Source organism: Mesoplodon densirostris, chromosome 16, assembly GCF_025265405.1.
Source record: "Mesoplodon densirostris isolate mMesDen1 chromosome 16, mMesDen1 primary haplotype, whole genome shotgun sequence".
Taxonomy (NCBI): domain Eukaryota; kingdom Metazoa; phylum Chordata; class Mammalia; order Artiodactyla; family Ziphiidae; genus Mesoplodon; species Mesoplodon densirostris.
Window position 1 is genome coordinate 66,528,961 of NC_082676.1, and position 17,774 is coordinate 66,546,734.

At 64.4% G+C, this 17,774-nt stretch overlaps 3 protein-coding genes across 5 annotated transcripts; 2 read left to right on the top strand and 1 right to left on the bottom strand.

Moving 5' to 3' along the window:
- The first annotated feature begins 2,201 nt into the window (after positions 1 to 2,201).
- On the top strand, positions 2,202 to 2,592 carry GNG13 (G protein subunit gamma 13). Its single transcript, XM_060079313.1, has 2 exons — positions 2,202 to 2,299; positions 2,487 to 2,592. The coding sequence occupies exons 1-2, from the start codon at positions 2,202 to 2,204 to the stop codon at positions 2,590 to 2,592; spliced, it is 204 nt and encodes a 67-aa protein (XP_059935296.1).
- A 60-nt stretch (positions 2,593 to 2,652) lies between these two features.
- CHTF18 (chromosome transmission fidelity factor 18) lies at positions 2,653 to 15,253 on the bottom strand. 2 transcript variants are annotated; one of them, XM_060120379.1, is made up of 23 exons: positions 11,232 to 15,252; positions 10,969 to 11,106; positions 10,554 to 10,748; positions 10,321 to 10,471; positions 9,988 to 10,156; positions 9,525 to 9,617; positions 9,378 to 9,430; positions 9,097 to 9,241; positions 8,566 to 8,775; positions 7,966 to 8,063; positions 7,565 to 7,688; positions 7,334 to 7,485; positions 7,121 to 7,214; positions 6,776 to 6,874; positions 6,511 to 6,641; positions 6,073 to 6,244; positions 5,078 to 5,302; positions 4,847 to 4,996; positions 4,624 to 4,754; positions 3,831 to 3,975; positions 3,615 to 3,728; positions 3,151 to 3,208; positions 2,653 to 3,075 (listed from the first exon to the last, which is right to left on the bottom strand). In XM_060120379.1, the coding sequence occupies exons 1-23, from the start codon at positions 11,266 to 11,268 to the stop codon at positions 2,939 to 2,941; spliced, it is 3,021 nt and encodes a 1,006-aa protein (XP_059976362.1). In that variant the 5' UTR covers positions 11,269 to 15,252; the 3' UTR covers positions 2,653 to 2,938. The 2 variants fall into 2 exon arrangements, with proteins under 2 accessions (XP_059976362.1, XP_059976361.1); XM_060120378.1 differs by having other exon boundaries at positions 4,847 to 5,302; positions 11,232 to 15,253.
- Positions 11,303 to 14,531, top strand: RPUSD1 (RNA pseudouridine synthase domain containing 1). 2 transcript variants are annotated; one of them, XM_060120382.1, is made up of 6 exons: positions 11,303 to 11,466; positions 11,994 to 12,180; positions 12,254 to 12,377; positions 12,509 to 12,611; positions 12,765 to 12,866; positions 13,298 to 14,531. In XM_060120382.1, exons 2-6 carry the CDS (start codon positions 11,999 to 12,001, stop codon positions 13,723 to 13,725), a joined length of 939 nt encoding a protein of 312 aa, XP_059976365.1. In that variant the 5' UTR covers positions 11,303 to 11,466; positions 11,994 to 11,998; the 3' UTR covers positions 13,726 to 14,531. The 2 variants fall into 2 exon arrangements, with proteins under 2 accessions (XP_059976365.1, XP_059976363.1); XM_060120380.1 differs by lacking the exon at positions 11,303 to 11,466 and having other exon boundaries at positions 11,972 to 12,180.
- Positions 15,254 to 17,774: the final 2,521 nt, after the last annotated feature.

A 17,774-nucleotide genomic window follows, 5' to 3' on the forward strand; every position in this document is an offset into this window, starting at 1 on the left:
TAGCTGCCCAGTCTGCCTGCCTCTGGCCTGGGAATGCAGGGCAGGGGCCGGAGCAGGAAGCAACTCCACCCAGGCCCAGGTGGCCTGGCCAGAACAGGCTCACACTGTGGTGGGTCAGCTCTGGGCCTATCAGTGGACACTGCTGAAGCCCCACGGGGATGTAGCATCTTGACCCCATCCTTGCTATTCCCACCTGGCCTGGTGACTCCAGCCCATGAGAGGCAGCAGGGGCTGGGGTACAACCTAACAGCTGATGGTCTTTGGTGCTGCACAACGTGACAGCCCAGGAGCCCATCCAGCCCAGTGGGAGGACACGTCACCCAGGGCCAGAGCTGACCCCACACTGCTCCCTGATGCATCTGCCACCCTCAGCTGGTGCCCCAGCAATGGAGTGCCCTGCCTGGGGCTGGCAGAATGTGCCTGATGAAGCCAGATCCCCAGGGTCAACCCAGCCCTGAGGAGGGAGGGCAGAGTGGGGGCGGTGCCAGGGCCTGGCCCAGGTGGCAGGAGTAGGCGGGGCACCTGCCTGGGCTCTGCCCGCCTGTGTGCCCGGCTCACTCGTCCATCACTTCGCCCTCGCCATCACTTGGCCCTTGTCATCTTTGCCCTAGCGGTCACCGTCCAAGGTAGGTCTGGTGAACTGGCCCCTTGTGCTGAGCAGGAAACCGAAGCCTGGGGCTCTGGGGCTTGCCCAGGTACCATTGGGCTGACCTGGACCACCCTAACCCCCGAGGCACCCTTGCCTGTCCGTCTTCGGGCGAGGGCAGCCGCCCTGCGTGTCGCAACGGGCCGGCCTGACCGGTGGAGAGGACCCCTCCGTCCGCGGGCTGGCTGCGTGGGGAGATGCGTCCGTGCGCCGTGCGCGCCGCCCGCAGTGCCCGCCGAGCCAGCGCCGTGCGCCGAGGCCGGGGGCGCGCAGGTCGGGCGGCGGCGGCTGCGGCTGCGGCGGCTGCGCGCAGGTAGGGCTGGCGGAGACGGGGGAGGGGGCTGCGGACCGGGCTGCCACCGCCCCCAGCCTGGGAGGCCCCCGCCCACGTGACTCTCTGAGAACCTGAGCCGCCGGGTGGGGTGCTGGAACTCGGGGTCTCTAGGAGGGAGCCCCTGCTCGCCCCCCTGGCTGCCCCTGAGAAGTCCCCCTACTCCCCCGGCTCTCACCCTCGCTCCTGGCTGACCCTCCCAGGAGCTCCCTCCACGGCCTGAGGCAGGCGAGGTCACAATCCTGGCAGGACCTGCCCACACTTCCCAGGTCAAGGAAGTCGGTTCTCTGGCTCCCAGCCTCAGTGATGAGGGCAGGGGATGGGGGACAGCAAGGGGCTCCCTGGACCTCTTGAGTAGGCTGCAGCAGGGGAGACAAGGAGCGACCTGCCCTCACTTGACCGCAGCTGGCCGGGCCTCCTGAGAGGTCTGAACCTGTGGCCGTGACGGGCGGGCCCAGCCCAGCCCAGCCCAGCCCACCCCACCCCCACCCTCAGAGACGGGGCCAGGGGCTTGTAGGCAGTTCAGAGGAGACACTGGGCAGTGGGAGGCGTCAGGGGTTCCAAGTCTTGGACCAGCTGCTCAGCCTGGGACCCCAAAATCCCCAGCACTTGCCCCCAGCCCCCTGGCCAGAGATGCAAATAGCAGCCTCACTCTCCTGGCCCCTGGATTAACCTGCCCTCGGGGTGGGCTTTGCCCATGCAAAGCACGGGGAGGGTATGGGTGTGTGTGTCAGGGTCCCACCCCTGACATGATAGGTTTCTGCTACCAGGAGTGGAAAGTGGGTCTTGCAGGTGGAGGGTCAGGGGACCTGTCCTGTTCTGCTATTCCCCAGCACGGGGACATTAACCCACTTTCTCCAACCCAGAGGCCCAGCCTTGGTGAGGCTTTGCTGGTGGGTAGGGGTGGAAAGTTTTCTCTACAGTTAATGAGCCCCATGGGAAGTGGGAGGCAGGCATGCAGGGCCTCATTAGTGGGGCCTCAGCTCCAGCCCTGTACCCTGGTGAGTGGCATGGGCTGTGGGGACCTCCCTAAGCAGTGAGCTGGTGTCAGTGTGATAGGGTGGGGGCTCCCTCCCTCCCTTTGTTTGGGGGGTGGGTGGGAGGGGGCTCACCAGTGGGGAGGGAGCATCTGGAGGGTGATCGTAGGCTGGCAGCCCCCTGGCTCTGTTGATTCCTCCCATACCTCCTAGCCCCAGGCTGGCCACTTCCGAAGCCCCAGATGCCATGGAGGAGTGGGACGTGCCCCAGATGAAGAAAGAGGTGGAGAGCCTCAAGTACCAGCTGGCCTTCAAAAGGGAGATGTCATCCAAGACTATCCCTGAGTGAGTCCCCAGGACCCCATGGAGCCCTGGCCACACCCCACCCAAGGCCAGCCATGGTTTGCATCTCATTTCCCTGCTCTGTGCTCATTTGTATGAGCCAAGACCACACACAGCCCGACTGCCATCAGGCAGCACTTCTGAGGGAGGGCAGGTGCCCTTGTGCTCACCCCACCCTCCCCACCCACAGGCTCCTCAAGTGGATTGAGGACGGGATCCCCAAGGACCCCCTCCTGAACCCCGACCTGATGAAGAACAACCCGTGGGTGGAGAAGGGCAAGTGTGCCATCCTGTGAGGCCCCCACACCCCAGACTCATGCCTCCCTGTGAAGAGGACGACTCTGTAAAAGTGTGACTTTTATAAAGAGTTTTCAAGGATGTACATGCTTTTGTACATTTTCTAGGAGAGAGAAAGCAACACCCAGGCACCCAGTGTGTATCTGGGGACATCTGGTGTGGCTCCAGGGTGTCCGGTGTGGATCCAGCGTGTCTGGCACAACCCCAGAGTGTCCGGCATGGACAGGGGGGTCCAGCACAGCCCCCACGGTGTCCAGCATAGATCCTGGGGACGTCAAGTGTGGGTCAGAGTATCTAGCACACCAGGGTGGCAGCATGGATCCTGGGGGCTTGGTGTGGCCCAGGCTACAGCAGGTCCCTGATGTACAGGCTGCGCCGCACAGCGTTGGAGACGCCCTCCTTGAAGCGGAACCAGACGTCGCTCCTGCCCACCGCGGTGCCCATGCGCTGCTCGGCCGTGTCAGTCTCAGGGGCTGCGTGCTCTGCAGGGGCCACACAGTCGTTCCTCCACCCGACCCTGACCCCAGTCCCTCAACTGCCCCCACCTCCCCACACACCTGTGCTCGGGGCTGCTGCTCTCTTGACAACCACACGACCAAAGAAGTCCCTCTCGGGCTAAAGGAGATAAGCCGGTCAGGTTCACGGGGGCTGACCCACAGCGGACAGTCCCCTACCTGGGGGGAGGGCCCAGAGGCCATCTCCCAGGGAGAAGGGGTCTCGTGGCACCTCTGGGCAATGGCCCCCTACCCTCACCCCAGCGCGGACCCTCTCTGCAAGTGTTCCCTCCACCCTTCACCACCCTCACAGTCGCCTGCTCCCTGCCAAGGTCAGGTCCAGGGCGGGAGGTGCCAGCATCCTGCCCAGATGAGAAACTGAAGCCAGGTGGAACCATCATGAACATCAAGGAGCTGGACCTCCAGGACTTAGAACCATAGCACTCCAAGGTCACCCACCCAGGCCCACGTGGCCCCACCCTCTGGCCACCTAGCCCGCCCCCCCATTAGGGTTAGGGTTACCACACCTGCTCCTCCAGGGCAGCTCTCTTCAGGATGCGCTCCAGCCGCTGCTCGTGGCTGCACGGGGCAGATGGCTGCGCCCCTTTCTCCCCAGTGCCCCCCAGGGGACCCCCGTCCACCTACAGGAAGTCACGTACAGTGAGAGCTGACTGGGCAGGACCATACCAGGGATGGTGTCCACTCTGAGGGCCCTGCTCTGCCCAGAGCCTGGGGTGGCTCACCTGGGGGCCGACCCTAGCCCGGGCCAAGGCCTCCACCCGCCGCATCTTCTCCACTTCAATCTCACGGGCAATGAGCTGCTTGGCCTGGTAGGTGAGGGGCTTGCGGGTGGGCAGCTCGGGAAAGCGGCAGACATCCTCCACGTTCCTGCTCTCGGGGTGAGCAGGGCAGGGCAGGACACCAGGGCACTCAGTCAGCAGAGACGGGGCAGGAGCTACTCACTAGCACCGACCCCAACTGCCAGAATGCAACAATGCAGGACGAGGTCCGGTCCTGTCCCTGCCACACCCAGCTCTGTGGCAGCAGTGGTGTTACCCCCTCTGAGCCTCTGTTTCCCCAACTGTATGTGGGCTCGAAGAGGGCTGCAAGGGAGGAACTGACACAACGTGGCATGGCCTGGATTCAGGCCTGGGCCTGGGTGCTTGGGAACCAGCATCATTACTGCCTCAAGGATCTGCATCTGGACACCACTGCTGCCGGTCCTCCATCCCCACGACCCTCTCAGGACAGAGAAACGGAGCCCTGGGGAGCTCAAGGGCCCTCTGGAAGTAGCTCCCGGGGGCACTGAGAGGCTCTGCAGTAAACCTCAGGTCCCAGGGCTGTGCCCACCTCACAGTCACATCTGGGCAAGGAATGAGCTAGAACTGACTCTCCCACCCTCCAATGGGGAAACAGACTCACACCTCCAAAGCCATGCATTTAGACTCGCGCCGAGCAATCACCATGGCACTTGGAGCCCAGCCCCCCAGCCTCTTGCCCCCAGGCACCGCCACCCCAGGTGCTGTACAGACTCACGGCTCCAGCCTGTAGACATACTGCCCGTCGGGCGTGCGCTCCTGGCAGTAGGTGAGGCTATAGGCGAGCATGGTGCCCACGAGGCTGGCCAGCTGCTGTTTCTCTCGGGCGCTGTACAGCTGTGTGCTCACCTGTGGGACGGTGGGCAGCAGGCAGGGGTGCTAAGCGTGGCCAGGGGCCTGCCCCCACCAGGAGCCACGGCCCTTCCAGGCAAGGCACTCACGGGACGCAGCTTGGGTGCGAGGATGTCCAGGAGCAGGCAGAGGGTGTCCAGGATGAGCGCCTGTGGTGCAGCCTGGCTGCGGGTGGCTGGCGTGATGCCCGACACCAGCGTCTGGATCAGGTTGTGGGTCCGGCTCATCCGATTCTGGGCCTGGGGTGGAGGGCGGATGAGGACCAAGTCACCCAGGGCCCCGGTGTTAGACCCTGGGTATGGGCAGGGCGTGGGGCGCACCTCCTGCTGGCTGCTGGGAAAGGTGATCCTCGGCACGTGGCTGGAGGCAAAGAGCAGGTGGAAGGCCGGGGGCAGGAAGGGCAGGTAGCGCAGCAGCTGGAAGCTCTGGCCATGGTGGGCAGCCCGGCTCAGCAGGTCGTCGAAGGCCAGCCAGTCAAGGGCTATGCACACGGCTGCCAAGCTGGAGTCCCGCAGCCGCAGCCGCAAGAAGTTGTCGAATAGGCCCTGCGGGCAGGTGGACAGGCCAGTTCCCTGAGCCCCTCCAGCCTCACGCCCCCCCCAGCCCACAGCACAAGCACCACCCAGTGGGACCCTTCCCCTCCCACCTGCTGGCCAGGAAGGCCCACTCCGCCACCCCAACTCTGGTTTGACCAAGACCCTGAGACATGTGAGAAAGAAGCCCCCAATCCCTCCCTAAAGGAAGTTCTGTTCACCAGAATCAAGGACACAGAGCCCCCACTCTTGTTCCATGTGGGAATCCCTCCCCTCCGGCCACCACGCTGCCCTCCACACAGTGGATTTCCAGATTTGCAAGGATCGCCAGCTGCTAATCCAAAGCTGCTTAGCCAGGGAGGCAACTTACACCAGGCTTCCCAGGGGATGGGGGGCATCCGCCACCTGCTCTCCACCCCACGTGCACCCACGTCCCTGTTCCCACAGCTCACATCCAGAATCCAGCCCCTCCCGGCTGCTGTCAGGGCCCTTCAGGTAGTTCCCCAAGAGCAGCCAGAGTGACCCCATCATACGACCCCACGCTGGCCATCCCCCTCCTGCCAGGGTCAGTCCTTCCTCCCAGCCTGTCCCTGCTCCCACCCCTTCTCAGAAGCCTCCCGATGCCCCATGTCCACTCCCCACCCTCCCGCCCGCCTGTTTCTCCTTGGGCTCAGCACCATCTGAAGCGTGTCCCGCTCACTGTCTGGGGATGAGAAACACTGCCAGATGCTGGCCTCCTGCCCCTCAGCCCCCCGCAAAGGTTTGAGGTAGAGCATGGTTACCTGGACCACCTTTTCGTGCTCACCCGCAGAAGCGGCCACATGCAAGATGTGGTAGAACCGCTGAGAGGCCGCGGTCAGGGGCACCTTGGCAGCGAGGGGCCCTGAACCCATGTGCCCATCACCGAGCAGGAGTGTGTGGGTGGGCAGGGTCGGGTCCTGACCCACGCGGTGCCTGCAGAGAGGGCCCTGAGGCTGGAGTGGAGCCCCCGCCCCATCACCCTGGACCCAGCCCTGCCCACCCTATCCCTCCCGGCGGCACCAGCTTGTGTACGTTTACGATACCCTGAGGTCCCCGAGAAGGGACAGTGAGGGAGGCCAAGGCAGAGCCAAGCGGCCCCCAGGGCCGTGCAGCCTCACACCCCGTCAGCAAAGGCAGAGCTGGCTGGCATCCCAGGGCTAGGGTACTGCGGACGTCCAGACCGGGGCTGGCCTACCTACCTCCGGGCCTGGGGCAGCTGGAAGACCTCCTGCCACACGGAGAAGAGCCCCTTGCGCTGGTCCTTGAGGCCAATGCGTGTGGTCTGCACAGCCTGAACGCTCAGCTCCCGCTGGCCCCGCCCATGCAGGAACTGGACATGGGGTGGGGGGTGGGGCAGTGACGGTGGCTGACCCCCACCCGTGTAGACACGGCGGTGGTGCGGGGATGGGGGAGTGCTGGCTGCTGGCTGCCCCTGCCCCACCCCCGCCACGGGCACCTGCCCACCTGCAGGGCATTGATGCAGGCGCGGATGTCGTTGTCTGTCTTCTCGCAGAGGGCCGCCAGGGCGCCAGGGTCAGCCCGCATGCCCCGCCGCAGGGAGATCTGCAGGGAAGTGAGAGAGTGAGTGTCCCCCCGACCCCCACCCTAAAGCCACCTCCTCCCTAGAAACAGGGGTCAGCTCCTGTCCTATGGGGAGCAAAGGCCGAAAATCCCTGAGGAAGGACCCCGGTCGCTGCTTGGAACCACCCACCACCAGAGACCAAACTGTCCCAGCACCTCCACCCCATATTCTGGGACCAGGTGGGAGGCCGGGGGCCGGACGGCAGAGGGAGGGCAGCCCTCACGGACCTCCTGGAGCCGCTGCGTGAGCCTGGAGGGCAGCGTGGGCGGGAAGTGGAGCAGGAGCGCCTGCTGCTTCAGCTGCCGAAGGGAGGGCGCAAACCTGTGGGATGAGCGGTTTGCACAACGAGCCCACCTGGCCAGGGGCGCCAGGGTGCGTGCCACAGCCCAGCAGACGTGGGGCACGCCCACCCAGCAGAGACCCCGCCCCACCCCACTCACTGGTCATTGCAGATGCAGATGATGGGCCTCATCAGGATCCCCCCTTGCGCCCGGCGCCGCCGCCCCCCGCCCATGGGCACAGCGGGTCCCCCTGGCTCTGTCTCCTGTGGGCCCTGGCGGTCCAAGACGCTCAGGAGAACATTGATGGCGGCCTGGGGGGACACGCAGACAGTGGTGAGTCCCAGCCCCCACTGCCCGCCCACCCGGGCGCAGCACACCCAGGAGGCCCACCGTGGGGGCCCCGTCGATCTCATCGATAACCAGGCAGTTGGGCCTCCCACCAGCACCCAACACCGACTCCATCTGCGTGGCTGCCTCGATGCGCGTTCGGAAGGCCTCAGGGCTGCGGTCATCACTGGAACCAAGAGGCCAGGGAGAGGCTGTCAGGGCAGCCATGGCCTCAGCCAGGGCAGCAGCCAGTGTCCCCAGCAGGACAATTTCCCAGGGCAGAGCCACCACGTGTACAACTCACGGATGCTACACAAGGCCACCCCATGACACTGCGGCCAAATCCCAGTGAGCCCTGAGGATGGACAATTCCACAGCCCACCACCCCCAGGCTTTCAGAGTTGTATCCCAGGCTCGACCAGACACATCAGGACAAAAGGAGACCTGGCCCTCCCCCAACTCACCTCGCGTTCATCTCCACCACAGAGTATCCGGCATGCCGTGCAATCACGTGGGCCAGGGTGGTCTTGCCCAGCCCTGGGGGCCCACACAGCAGCGCCACCTGCAGCCGAGGCAGGAGAAAACATGCTGTAACCCACACCACCTCACAGACTCTAGGAGACCCTGGCCCAACCGCCAGAGACTGAAAATCCTATCCCACGAAGCTCGGTGCTAAGAGATGTTCTCCTGCCCTGCCCCAGTCACCAAAGGAGAACAAGTCCCTGCCTGCTGGTCGTGCAGAGCGAGAATAAAGCCTTGCATGAAGCAAGTGACGTTTGGACCTGACAAAGACACAGCTGTGACTGACGTGACTAACACCCAGAACCCACCCACAGTCCAGCGTAATCACTGTGGGGAGGTGCGGGGCCCTGCAAGGAGTGCTAGTCTTATCTAAGTCATTAGAAGAAAGGACTCAAATCCCAGCTCACATTGCTGACACTCCTCACCAAGACCCTGACATCATCCCACCTACAGCCTCGGGGGCAGTAAATGTGCCTCATGGCTCCCAGAGGCTGCAAAGGTGCCAGCCACCCAGAGAACAGCCCACAGCCAGGTGGGCTCACCTTCTGCCGGGGCCGCCCGCTTGGATCCAGCTCAGCCTCCAGCATCTCCTCTAGCACCTGTCCGTGGCTTTTCCACTTGCTGGAGGCTGTGGCCTCCTTGCCACCACGGGCCGGTTCCACACTGGGTCTGGGCTTCCGGGCGGGCCGCTCTCGGCCAAACACCACCAAGTCCCACAGCTTCAGCCACTTGAGGAGGCAGCGGTTGGTGAACTGCAGGAAGAGAGGCCCGGCCTGGGGGGGCGGCCACCAGCACCAAGGACTCCTAGTGCCTGCCCCTCATGTCACTCTACTGTCATAAGCCCAAAGACACACACAGTGATGCTGAGGCTGAATGACAAGTGATGACCGGTGAAAGGCTCTGTACTGGCCTCAGTTTCCCCACCTACAATTCAACGAGGCTGGTCAAATCCCTCCTCCAAATCCTGACACCTCTGTGGGCTGGCAAAATGAAGACCTGCTAGGCCCTAAGTTCTTTTCTCTTGGCAACAAAGAAGCCAGTCACACTTCACTTAAGCAAAAACAGGACCTCACATCGTCACTGAGCAGCTCCGTATAGCGTTGGGGTGCGAACTCATCCACCCAGAGGCAGTGCTGGGAGGCATCTTGGCTGTCAGCCGGCTCCTCCTCAGAGGCCCCCGAGGGCTGGGGCCTCTCCTCCACCTCCTCTGACCTAAGACTGGAGAGCATTGTGCCCTGAGCCACTGGGCCTTAGCTCCATGCAGGGATCACACCCCCCAGAATACATGCTGGTGGTCGGTCAGCAGTCCAAGGACCAGTGAGGACCTCAGAGGTGGAGGGGCCCACTGTGTCACCTGCACAGTGTGTCTGAGAGCCGCTGGGCCTCTTCCAGCAGTCGCTGCCGCCGCTGTGCAGACAATGGGGTTGGAATCAGGATGGCTCAGCCAGCCAGTCACCCCAGAGCTACCTCTCCCTTCCCAGCAAACCCCAGCGGACCCTACCTCGTTGTCGATCTTCTCCTTCAGGGAGGCAAAGGACACGCCCAGCAGGTCCAGCTGGCCACGGCCACGCCACCGGATGTCAAGAAGAGGGCTCTGCAGGGAAGGGAGAGCATCAGTCACTCTCCTCTAGGTTATGGGATTTCTACAGCCCCCCTCCCAACAGTGCTCAGGGACCTAGGTGGCATTCCCTAGTATCAATGGGCCACAAGGAGCCCCTTCTCACCAGGGACCCCAAGGGATCACTGGAATGGCAGCAGATCTAAGGTGGAGGAGAGGAGAAAAGGTGAAAAGAAGTAAGATGGAGAAGGAGAAGAAGAAAGGAGAGAAAGAGGAGAAAACTAAAGGAGAAAGATGGCTCTCCCGAGTGGAAGACTAGAGGCCAGATGGACCTCTAGAGGGGTTCCCAGGGTCAGGGTGGAGGATGTGATGTCCAGGCCCCCGATCGTGTCTGCACAGCACCCACCTGGACCCCAGTGCCCACTGGGTCAGCCCGAAGCACCAGAAAGGCCCGGTCGCCGCCGGTGGAGGTCACATTGATGTAGTCCTCCAAGACAGGGGGCCGCCTCAGGACAGGATTGCGGGCGGCTGGCGAGGCCTTAGTGAGACCCACATCAGCCTCGGTGTCCAAGGGCCTGGGAAGGGACCATGACCATCTTGGGGATTCTTGGGGAAGGGACTTGGATCCACTGCTGGCTACCCAGCCCTCCCACAGGCCCCCAATCCCCAGGCCTCAAGACCTTGTTGAAGAAACCGGATCCTTCCAAGATACTGTATACCTGTACCCCAAGCTACACACCCCTTGCCCCACAGTTCAGCAGGGACCTCAGGACTCGGTGGGGGGGTGATGTCCTGAGTCGGGGAGTCAGGAGGCAGCGGCTCTTCCATCTCATCGGACCTGAAGTTCAGTCTCCTGGCAGCCTCCAGCCTGGACCGTTTGACTTTGGGGGCTGGGGAGACACATGGAAGGAACAGAGGTCTTTCTCCAGCCTCGAACCCCATCCCTATGCTCTGGGCCCCCGGAAAACATACTAGGAGGCAGGGGTCTGTCCCCGTGGATGTCAGCGGCCAGCTGCCTCTTCCTGGCACCGCCCTTGCTGTTCCTTGGAGGTCCGCCTGGAGAGCAGTGAGTGGGAGCATCCCCTCCAGCAATGGTCTCCTCGAACGTCAGGCGGGGCCGGCCCACGGTGGGCCAGGGGTCCCTGGAAGGTGACACGGCGGTTGTCCCTGCGGAGAGAAAACTCACAGCAGTCGTGCAGAGCAGCTCGTCTGCACACACAGTCACAGCCCCCGAGGTCGGCGGCGCTGCAGGGCCCTGCTCTCCCTAAGGTTGTTGCTGCCTCCCGGCCTTCGCGCCTCCCCTCCGAGTAACCCTCCTGGAATCCCCGGGTGGGCCAGACCCCTGTCGAGCTACGGGGGACGAGGCCACGGCAGTGCCCACGCCTACCTTCCAGCTCGGCCAGCACCTCGAGCTCGGCCGCGAACTGGCTGTGGAAGTCGTCCTCAACGCCGTACAGCTGCCGCTCGAAGTCCTCCATGGCCGCCCGCCGCCGGCTGCGAACCTCCCGCGCCCCGCGCGCAGCTCCTGCCCGAAGCGACCCGGCGCCGCCAATCAACGGCCGGCGTACCCGGGCGCTCGCCATTGGCCAGCGGGAGGGGCGGGGCGTGGGCGGGGCTGCGCGCGCAGGCCGGGCGGGGCCGAGTCCGTACGTTGGAGTTGGAGCGGCGGGACCCGGGAGCTCTCCATTGGTCAGCACGGCCGCCCGTCCGAGCCGTGGGCAGGACGTGGGCGGGACTGAGCGCCCAGGCCGGGCCGGGCGAGGCGCACCTCTGTGGTCCAAGTGAAGGCTCCGGGGCCGCTGGGCCACGAGGCAGGGAGACGCGAGGGCAGGAGCCAGGGCCGGGCAGCAGCATCGGGGGCCCAGACGGCGCAGCTCAGCTGCAGGTCGATCTCGGAGTGGGCAGGGGCGCGGGAAGTGTTCGCAGTGGAGTCCGCCGGGCACCTCTCCGCCTGTGCCCATCAGACGCGGGAGGCGACGGTTCCTCGGAGGGGAGGCAGGGCAGGGGACGTCTACGTGGGAGAGGGAGAGCCCCATCCCCTGCCCTGCACCCCACCCCGGAAAAGGCCCCTATCGCGTGTCCGTGGCCCGTCTGGGAAGGGTTCCGTGGGAGCAGGCTGGGGGGCAAGACTGCTTCTCCCCAGGCCCAGGTCTGGCAGGACTGCCCCACAGCCAGAGCCTAGGGCAACACTAGCTCCCCTGATACTGGCCAGACCCCTGCTACTTGACACCCTGCTACTTGACTCAGAGGTGGGAGCAGGCACACAGTAGGTCTGCAAGCTTGCCTGACACAGCCTCGGTGGCTTCAGACCCAGGGCCCTGGGGAGCAGGGGTGTCCACGCCAGGTGGGCAGGACCCTGATGTGGGCTGGGCACCCCATGACCCCGCTCCATGTACTTGCCCTGCATTGCAGCCACCATGGAGCCAGGCAGCGTGGAGAACCTGTGTGTTGTGTACCGGAGCCGTGACTTCCTGGTGGTGAACAAGCACTGGGATGTGCGCATCGACAGCAAGGCATGGTGGGAGACGCTGACCCTCCAGAAGCAGCTGCGGCACCGCTTCCCAGAGCTGGCCGACCCTGACACCTGCTACGGGTTCAGGTACCCACAGCAGCCTCCGTCGGTGGGAAGCGGCCCACAGCCCAGCCACCACTGATCCTCTGCCCCACGCCAGGTTCTGCCACCAACTGGACTTCTCCACCAGTGGGGCACTCTGTGTGGCCCTGAACAAGGCAGCCGCAGGCAGTGCCTACAGGTGCTTCAAGGACCGGAGAGTCACCAAGGCTTATCTGGCTCTGGTAAGGCCCGGCTGGTCCTTGGAGCAGGAGACTCAAACTCTCAATCCACTTTGGTAGCCTCTGGCTATCAGGTGGGTTTCCCAGCAGTGGTGGGTGACCCCGTGAGCAGTGTGTGACCCCCTTCCTGGCAGGTGCGGGGGCACGTCCAGGAGAGCCGAATGACCATCAGCTATGCTATTGGCAAGAACGGCACAGAAGGCCGGACCCACACCATGTGCATTGAGGGCACACAGGGTACGGAGGGCAGGGGGTGGGGGCCAGGGGCACAGTCGTCCAGTGGGGACCCTGGGTAGGCTGGGGCAACCCGGGCAGGCGACCTGGGATTGGGGTGAACTCAGCCATGGAGCTGGCCCAGCCAACTCTCTGGGCTTTCCTTGCTCCCTTCAGGCTGTGAGAACCCAAAACCAAGCCTCACTGAGCTGGTGGTCCTGGAACACGGACTGTATGCGGGTGATCCTGTCTCCAAAGTGCTGTTGCAGCCTCTCACGGGTGTGTCCAGGGCGCGTGCCCAGGTCTCCTTGCTGTCTGCCGATGGTGTCCTGCCTCGGGCATCTCCTGGCACAGGGCACCAAAGTGTCCCCATCACGCAGGAAAGGAACCTGCCTGGGGTCTCCCAGCATTGCTGGCCAGGCTGACTCCTCCCCCACACTCAGCCTCACAGCCTGCAGCCTCTTGCCGCGTACGAGGTCGCTCAAGCCTGGGTTCTCTAGTTGACCAAGCATCGCCCTGGCCTCACCAGGGGCAGCCCCAGAAGTCGCTTCTGTTCTGAGTTCTGACGTCTTTGTGGCATGAAACAGGGAGGTCTGCTGCCCCCAGGGGTTGTGTGAGGCTTCAAGGACGGTGCTGGGCATGACGTGAATGGGTAGGGGGTGGGCATGGGGTGGCGCCCCCGCCTGACTGGCCCACTCTGTTCCCCAAAGGACGGACACACCAGCTGCGCGTGCACTGCAGCGCCCTGGGCCACCCCATCGTGGGGGACCAGACCTATGGACAGGCCTCGAGCCAGGAGGACCAGCCCTTCCGCATGATGCTCCACGCCTTCTACCTGCGCATCCCCACGTGCACCGAGTGTGTGGAGGCCTGCACGCCCGACCCCTTCGTGCCCACCCTCGATGCCTGCTGGAGCCCCCACACCCTGGTGCAGCCACTGGACGAGCTCGTCCAGGTCCTGCGGGCTGCCCCAGACCCTGACCCCACAGAAGGGGGCCCCAGGCCCTGCAGCCCCTCCACGCCCCTGCCCGGGCCGGGCCGGCCCCCACCGCCCCCTGCCAAGCTCCCTGAGACAGAAGCACAGCGGGCCTCCTGCCTGAAGTGGCTGTCGGAGTGGACGCTGGAGCCAGACAACTGAGAGCATCGTGCTGGGGTGGGGATGGCAGGCTGGGACTCCAAGGGTTGGGGGCTGTGGGTCAGAGTCCTGGACCCAACCCTGCAATGGCCAGGCCTGGAGCAGGGCCGGCAGGGCCAGCAGGGGGAGCCAGGCAGCTGCGATTCCAGAGGATTAAGCTCTTGGGCTGTGGGACCAACATGGGCCTCCCTCCCAACACCCCAACCCCCACAAACTGCCCCAGAGCACCTCCCTGGTTCTAGAGCCTCAACCCCAGGAGCTTATTTGTAGACTTCATCGGGGTCACCCTGGAAGAGGCAGAGCCAGAACCTTGGCCCCCCTCGAGGTGGGCTCCTCCTGGGCCCCCAGCCAACACCCCAGAGCACCCTGTTCCACGCTGCTTTGCTTGGACCCTCTGTGTCCAACACCCCAGCCTGGCTGGGTTCTCCATCTGCAGACCTCAACCCTCCTTGCTAGACCCGTCCGACCTTGTGCCTTTGCTTCTGCTAGACTCTGCCCCCTCCACCCGCATCCTGAACGTCTCACGTGGAGGTAGGTGTGGGCCACACTCCTCAGCCCCCACCTCACGTGCCATCCCTCCAGGCCTTCTCAGTGCTGCTCCATGGGGTCTTCCGGGCCCCTAATTGTGGCTGCTGCCTCCATCACCTGCCTGGCAATTTCCAGGCAGGACCTCAGCCTGGGAGCAAGGGCAGCCCGCCAGCCCCTGCCTCCTCCATCCCCACAACACGGCCACGCCTCCCCAGCCATAGCTGAGCTCTGAGAACTGGGAATAAACGCTCAATGACTGACCTTGCAAGTGACCATGAATGTGCCTGATGTGGGGATTTCAGGGGGGCTCACACCCCCACCCCATCCCTTCACTGGACAGACCTTTGCCCTAGACCCCAACAGGAGCCAGGACGGACCTTATAATCCTAGCTGCTGACCTGCCCGCCCCCATTCACTGAACAACCTGCAGTCCTGGTGTGGGGGCTGGGCTCTGAGTAGGGGACAGAGCTGGGTCAGCTGCATCCCTGGAGGACCCCAAGACCCCCAGCCAAAAACATCAGAGCATCCACCTGGTCCCACCAGGGTTCTCCGTAGAGCCGCGGCCCTCACAGTGCAAACCTTGGGGCCCTCCAACACCTCAGAATGCCACGGGAGGGCTGGCGCCTAGGCTTCCAGCCAGTTTGAGGTCACACACCATGTCCCTGTGCCCAACTAGGCCAGGCCCCTCCTCTCGGCCGGCCAAGGCAGACAGGCCCTATTGTGAGGCTCCTGGGCTCGCCCCACCTGTAACCGCAGCAAGCTCTCAGCCCGGGTGGAGCCAGAGGCAGCCCCCACCCCGACCCCGCATGGGGCCTCTGCAGAGACCCAGGTCCCAGCCTCTGCTCCCCCATCTCCTCATCTGTAACAGGATCGGAGGGACCCACGGGGCAGCAGCCTGGACAGATGGATGGCTACTGTGATGTGCCCAGCACGACACTTTCTCATCAGACGGGGGTGGGGTGGGAGAGCATCACCTTCCTGGCACTCCCAGCACCTCACCTCCTTGCTGAGGACTGCCCCACCTCTCCCCCCACCACCCTCCACTCCACCTCCTTCCCACTACCTTCACCCTCTGCCCTCCTCTCCCCGCCACCATCTACCTCCCCACACCCTAATGCCCTCCTCTGCCATCAACTCTTACCTGTTTCGCCCCCTTCTCAGCATTTCACCACTGTCTCCTCCTTAGGTCCCTGCCGAGCATCAGCCCCTCACCCCCAGTGTGGCCCGGCTCACAGACCCTGCTCAGTGTGTATAGAGAATGAAGGAATGGTCCCCAAAGGACTCAGGGCCGTGAGCCCACCTTGTGCAGGCTTCCCGCCTCTCCCCACGCCCCCTCGTCATGGCCCCACCCCCTACGCCTCTGGGCGGTGCTCAGCCACCATCATGCCTGCTGTTGCCACACGGGGTCACTGCTGACCCCGGCCCCTCATAGCCCTGTCCTCTTGAGACTGCGGTGACCTTTGGAAGTTCCATTTCCCATGGACACACCCAGTTGCTGCCCAACTGCTGGCACCTGCCAGAGGGTCTGGACCTACAGGGGCTGTGGCCAAGCCAGGACCACCCTGACAGCCCTTCCTTCCAGGGGCCCCCAGGGGCCCCTCCCCACCCAGCTCAGGCAGGGCTACCCGACAACACCCCAAAGGGTGGCCAGGTCTTCCTCCCTGTGCCCCAGCGACTGGCCACATGTTGGGGTCCTCCCTGGGGCACAGGTCCTGAACTCGGGGGGGCGTTTCTCATGCCAGGACAGAGAGAATCGTTTTTCTTCAGCTGGCTGGCATCACCACTGTCCCCCCGCTCAGGTCCCAGGAAGCTGCTGGTGAGGCCAGGGGGCCAAGGGTCACCCCCATCCCCACCCTTCTGTAGCCAGGAGTCTTGGCTGGGCCAGGACCCAGCCTCCAGGGCCCCCACCCCCGACCCCAGCCACAGGGACGGGAGCACACAGCCGCCGCCACCATGTGGCCCTGGGGCTCCAGCCCCTGCTTACTGCCAAATGGCCTGAGGAGGTCAGCCAGGTCGGGGCCTTGGGACCACCCTGACTGAGGGTCTGCAGGGTAGGACCAGTTGGCTGAGGAGGGGCCTGGGGGAGAGCGGAGGGCAGGCGTGGCCCGCCGCAGAGCACTGACCTGGGCATGACAGCCTGGCTCAGGGCCCATGGGCTGAGCCTGCAGAGCAAGCGACAAGACAGACAGGAAGACGGGTAGACTGGACAGACAGACAGGCAGCCACGGAGAGAGGGAAGGCAGGATGGAAGGGCAACAGGGGCCCATGGGTAGGAGCTGCCCCGGGGATGTTCCACGTATATTTCCCCTCTCCCCACAGCCTGGCTCCTCCCCCTGTCAGCCCTGTCAGCCCCTCTGAGAACCCCCAGGACCACAGATCCCGACCTTGCTCCCCACAGGTATGCTGCCTCTCCCGCTGGCCCCAGGACATGGGGTCCACCCAGTCCATCTGCCCCCCACAGCCTACTGTGGGGCAGCCCATGAGTGGTCACGCTCCAGGGGGCACAATGTCGGCAGGTCAGGAGCACACCCAAGTGCCCAACCCTGCCCCTGCTCACTCTGTGTGGACAGGGACAAGCCGTCAGCCAGCCTGGGCCTCAGTCTCCTCGTGTGTACAGCGAGCACTCTGCTGGGCTGCTGGCGGGGGCCGGATTCCACGAGCAGTACAGGACAGAGCTGGGGACGGGTGTGACTCTCTACAGCCCAGCACTTGCTCTGTTGCTGTGGTCATTTGTCCACCCGGGGCCTGGGGCTTCCCTAGAGGCCAAACCCAAATGGGGCAGCCAGCATCTGGCCTCCTGCACTCACTGGCCTATGGGGAGTGTCCTTCAGCCAGGCCTGGACCCTGGGGTGGGTGGAGACCCCACCACCAAGTGACATCCCACCCCCACAGACCCCTCAGCATCCAGAGCTCCAGCAAGCCCTCAGCCAAAACCAAGTGCTCCAGAGCTGACCAGCCAGCCTCAGGGGGTCAGTGCTAGAGCCCAGGGTGAGCCTGCCCACCTCCAGTGGGACCCGCCCCCTGGACCCCACCTCCCTCCAGACCCTGGGGGTCACCGGCCTCACTGCCACACACCCTGCCAGATGGAGCTGAGCTGGCCCTCCTGGTGGCCAAAGGGGCCTTGGAAGCCCATCCTGGGCCAGCTGGACGGGGAGTCACTAGACAGTTTTCAGGGGAGGGGGCTGTCACCACAAGCTCTGGGTGCCCTCCAGCTCTAGATGCTGCGGCTGGACTCCCATGGGGCCTAGCCAGGGGCCGGGGAGCGATCCTCAGCTGGTCCCTCCAGCTGTAGGTCCCCCAGGGTCAGCACCTCTGCTTGTCTGCGGGGCTGGCTCGATGGGCACGTGTGGCCCTTTGATGCAGGTGGTAGTTGTTCAGTGGCTGAACCCATGTCATGGGGGCTCAAGGCCCCAGAGCCCTCTTGGCCCTGCCAAGCAGGGGCAGATGTGGTGAAAGTTGGGGCCAAGGGCCAGCCTGGGGCCCCCAGCCTGCCCCACCTCAGCTGGGGAAGAAGTGTCTGTGGG

What these genes read in the sequence shown, in the direction of transcription:
- GNG13 (XM_060079313.1), top strand. Translation starts at nt 2,202, where the DNA reads ATGGAGGAGTGGGACGTGCCCCAGATGAAGAAAGAGGTGGAGAGCCTC. An exon ending in TCATCCAAGACTATCCCTGA is followed by an intron (nt 2,300 to 2,486) that starts GTGAGTCCCCAG and finishes CCCCACCCACAG; the next exon opens with GCTCCTCAAGTGGATTGAGG.
- CHTF18 (XM_060120378.1), bottom strand. Translation starts at nt 11,268, where the DNA reads ATGGAGAGCTCCCGGGTCCCGCCGCTCCAACTCCAAC. An exon ending in GCTGAACTGTGGGGCAAGGG is followed by an intron (nt 10,157 to 10,320) that starts GTGTGTAGCTTG and finishes GTCCCTTCCCAG; the next exon opens with GCCCTTGGACACCGAGGCTG. An exon ending in TCACGCAGCGGCTCCAGGAG is followed by an intron (nt 6,875 to 7,120) that starts GTCCGTGAGGGC and finishes ACTTCCCTGCAG; the next exon opens with ATCTCCCTGCGGCGGGGCAT.
- RPUSD1 (XM_060120380.1), top strand. Translation starts at nt 11,972, where the DNA reads ATGTACTTGCCCTGCATTGCAGCCACCATGGAGCCAGGCAGCGTGGAG. An exon ending in GTGCATTGAGGGCACACAGG is followed by an intron (nt 12,612 to 12,764) that starts GTACGGAGGGCA and finishes TGCTCCCTTCAG; the next exon opens with GCTGTGAGAACCCAAAACCA. An exon ending in GCTGTTGCAGCCTCTCACGG is followed by an intron (nt 12,867 to 13,297) that starts GTGTGTCCAGGG and finishes TGTTCCCCAAAG; the next exon opens with GACGGACACACCAGCTGCGC.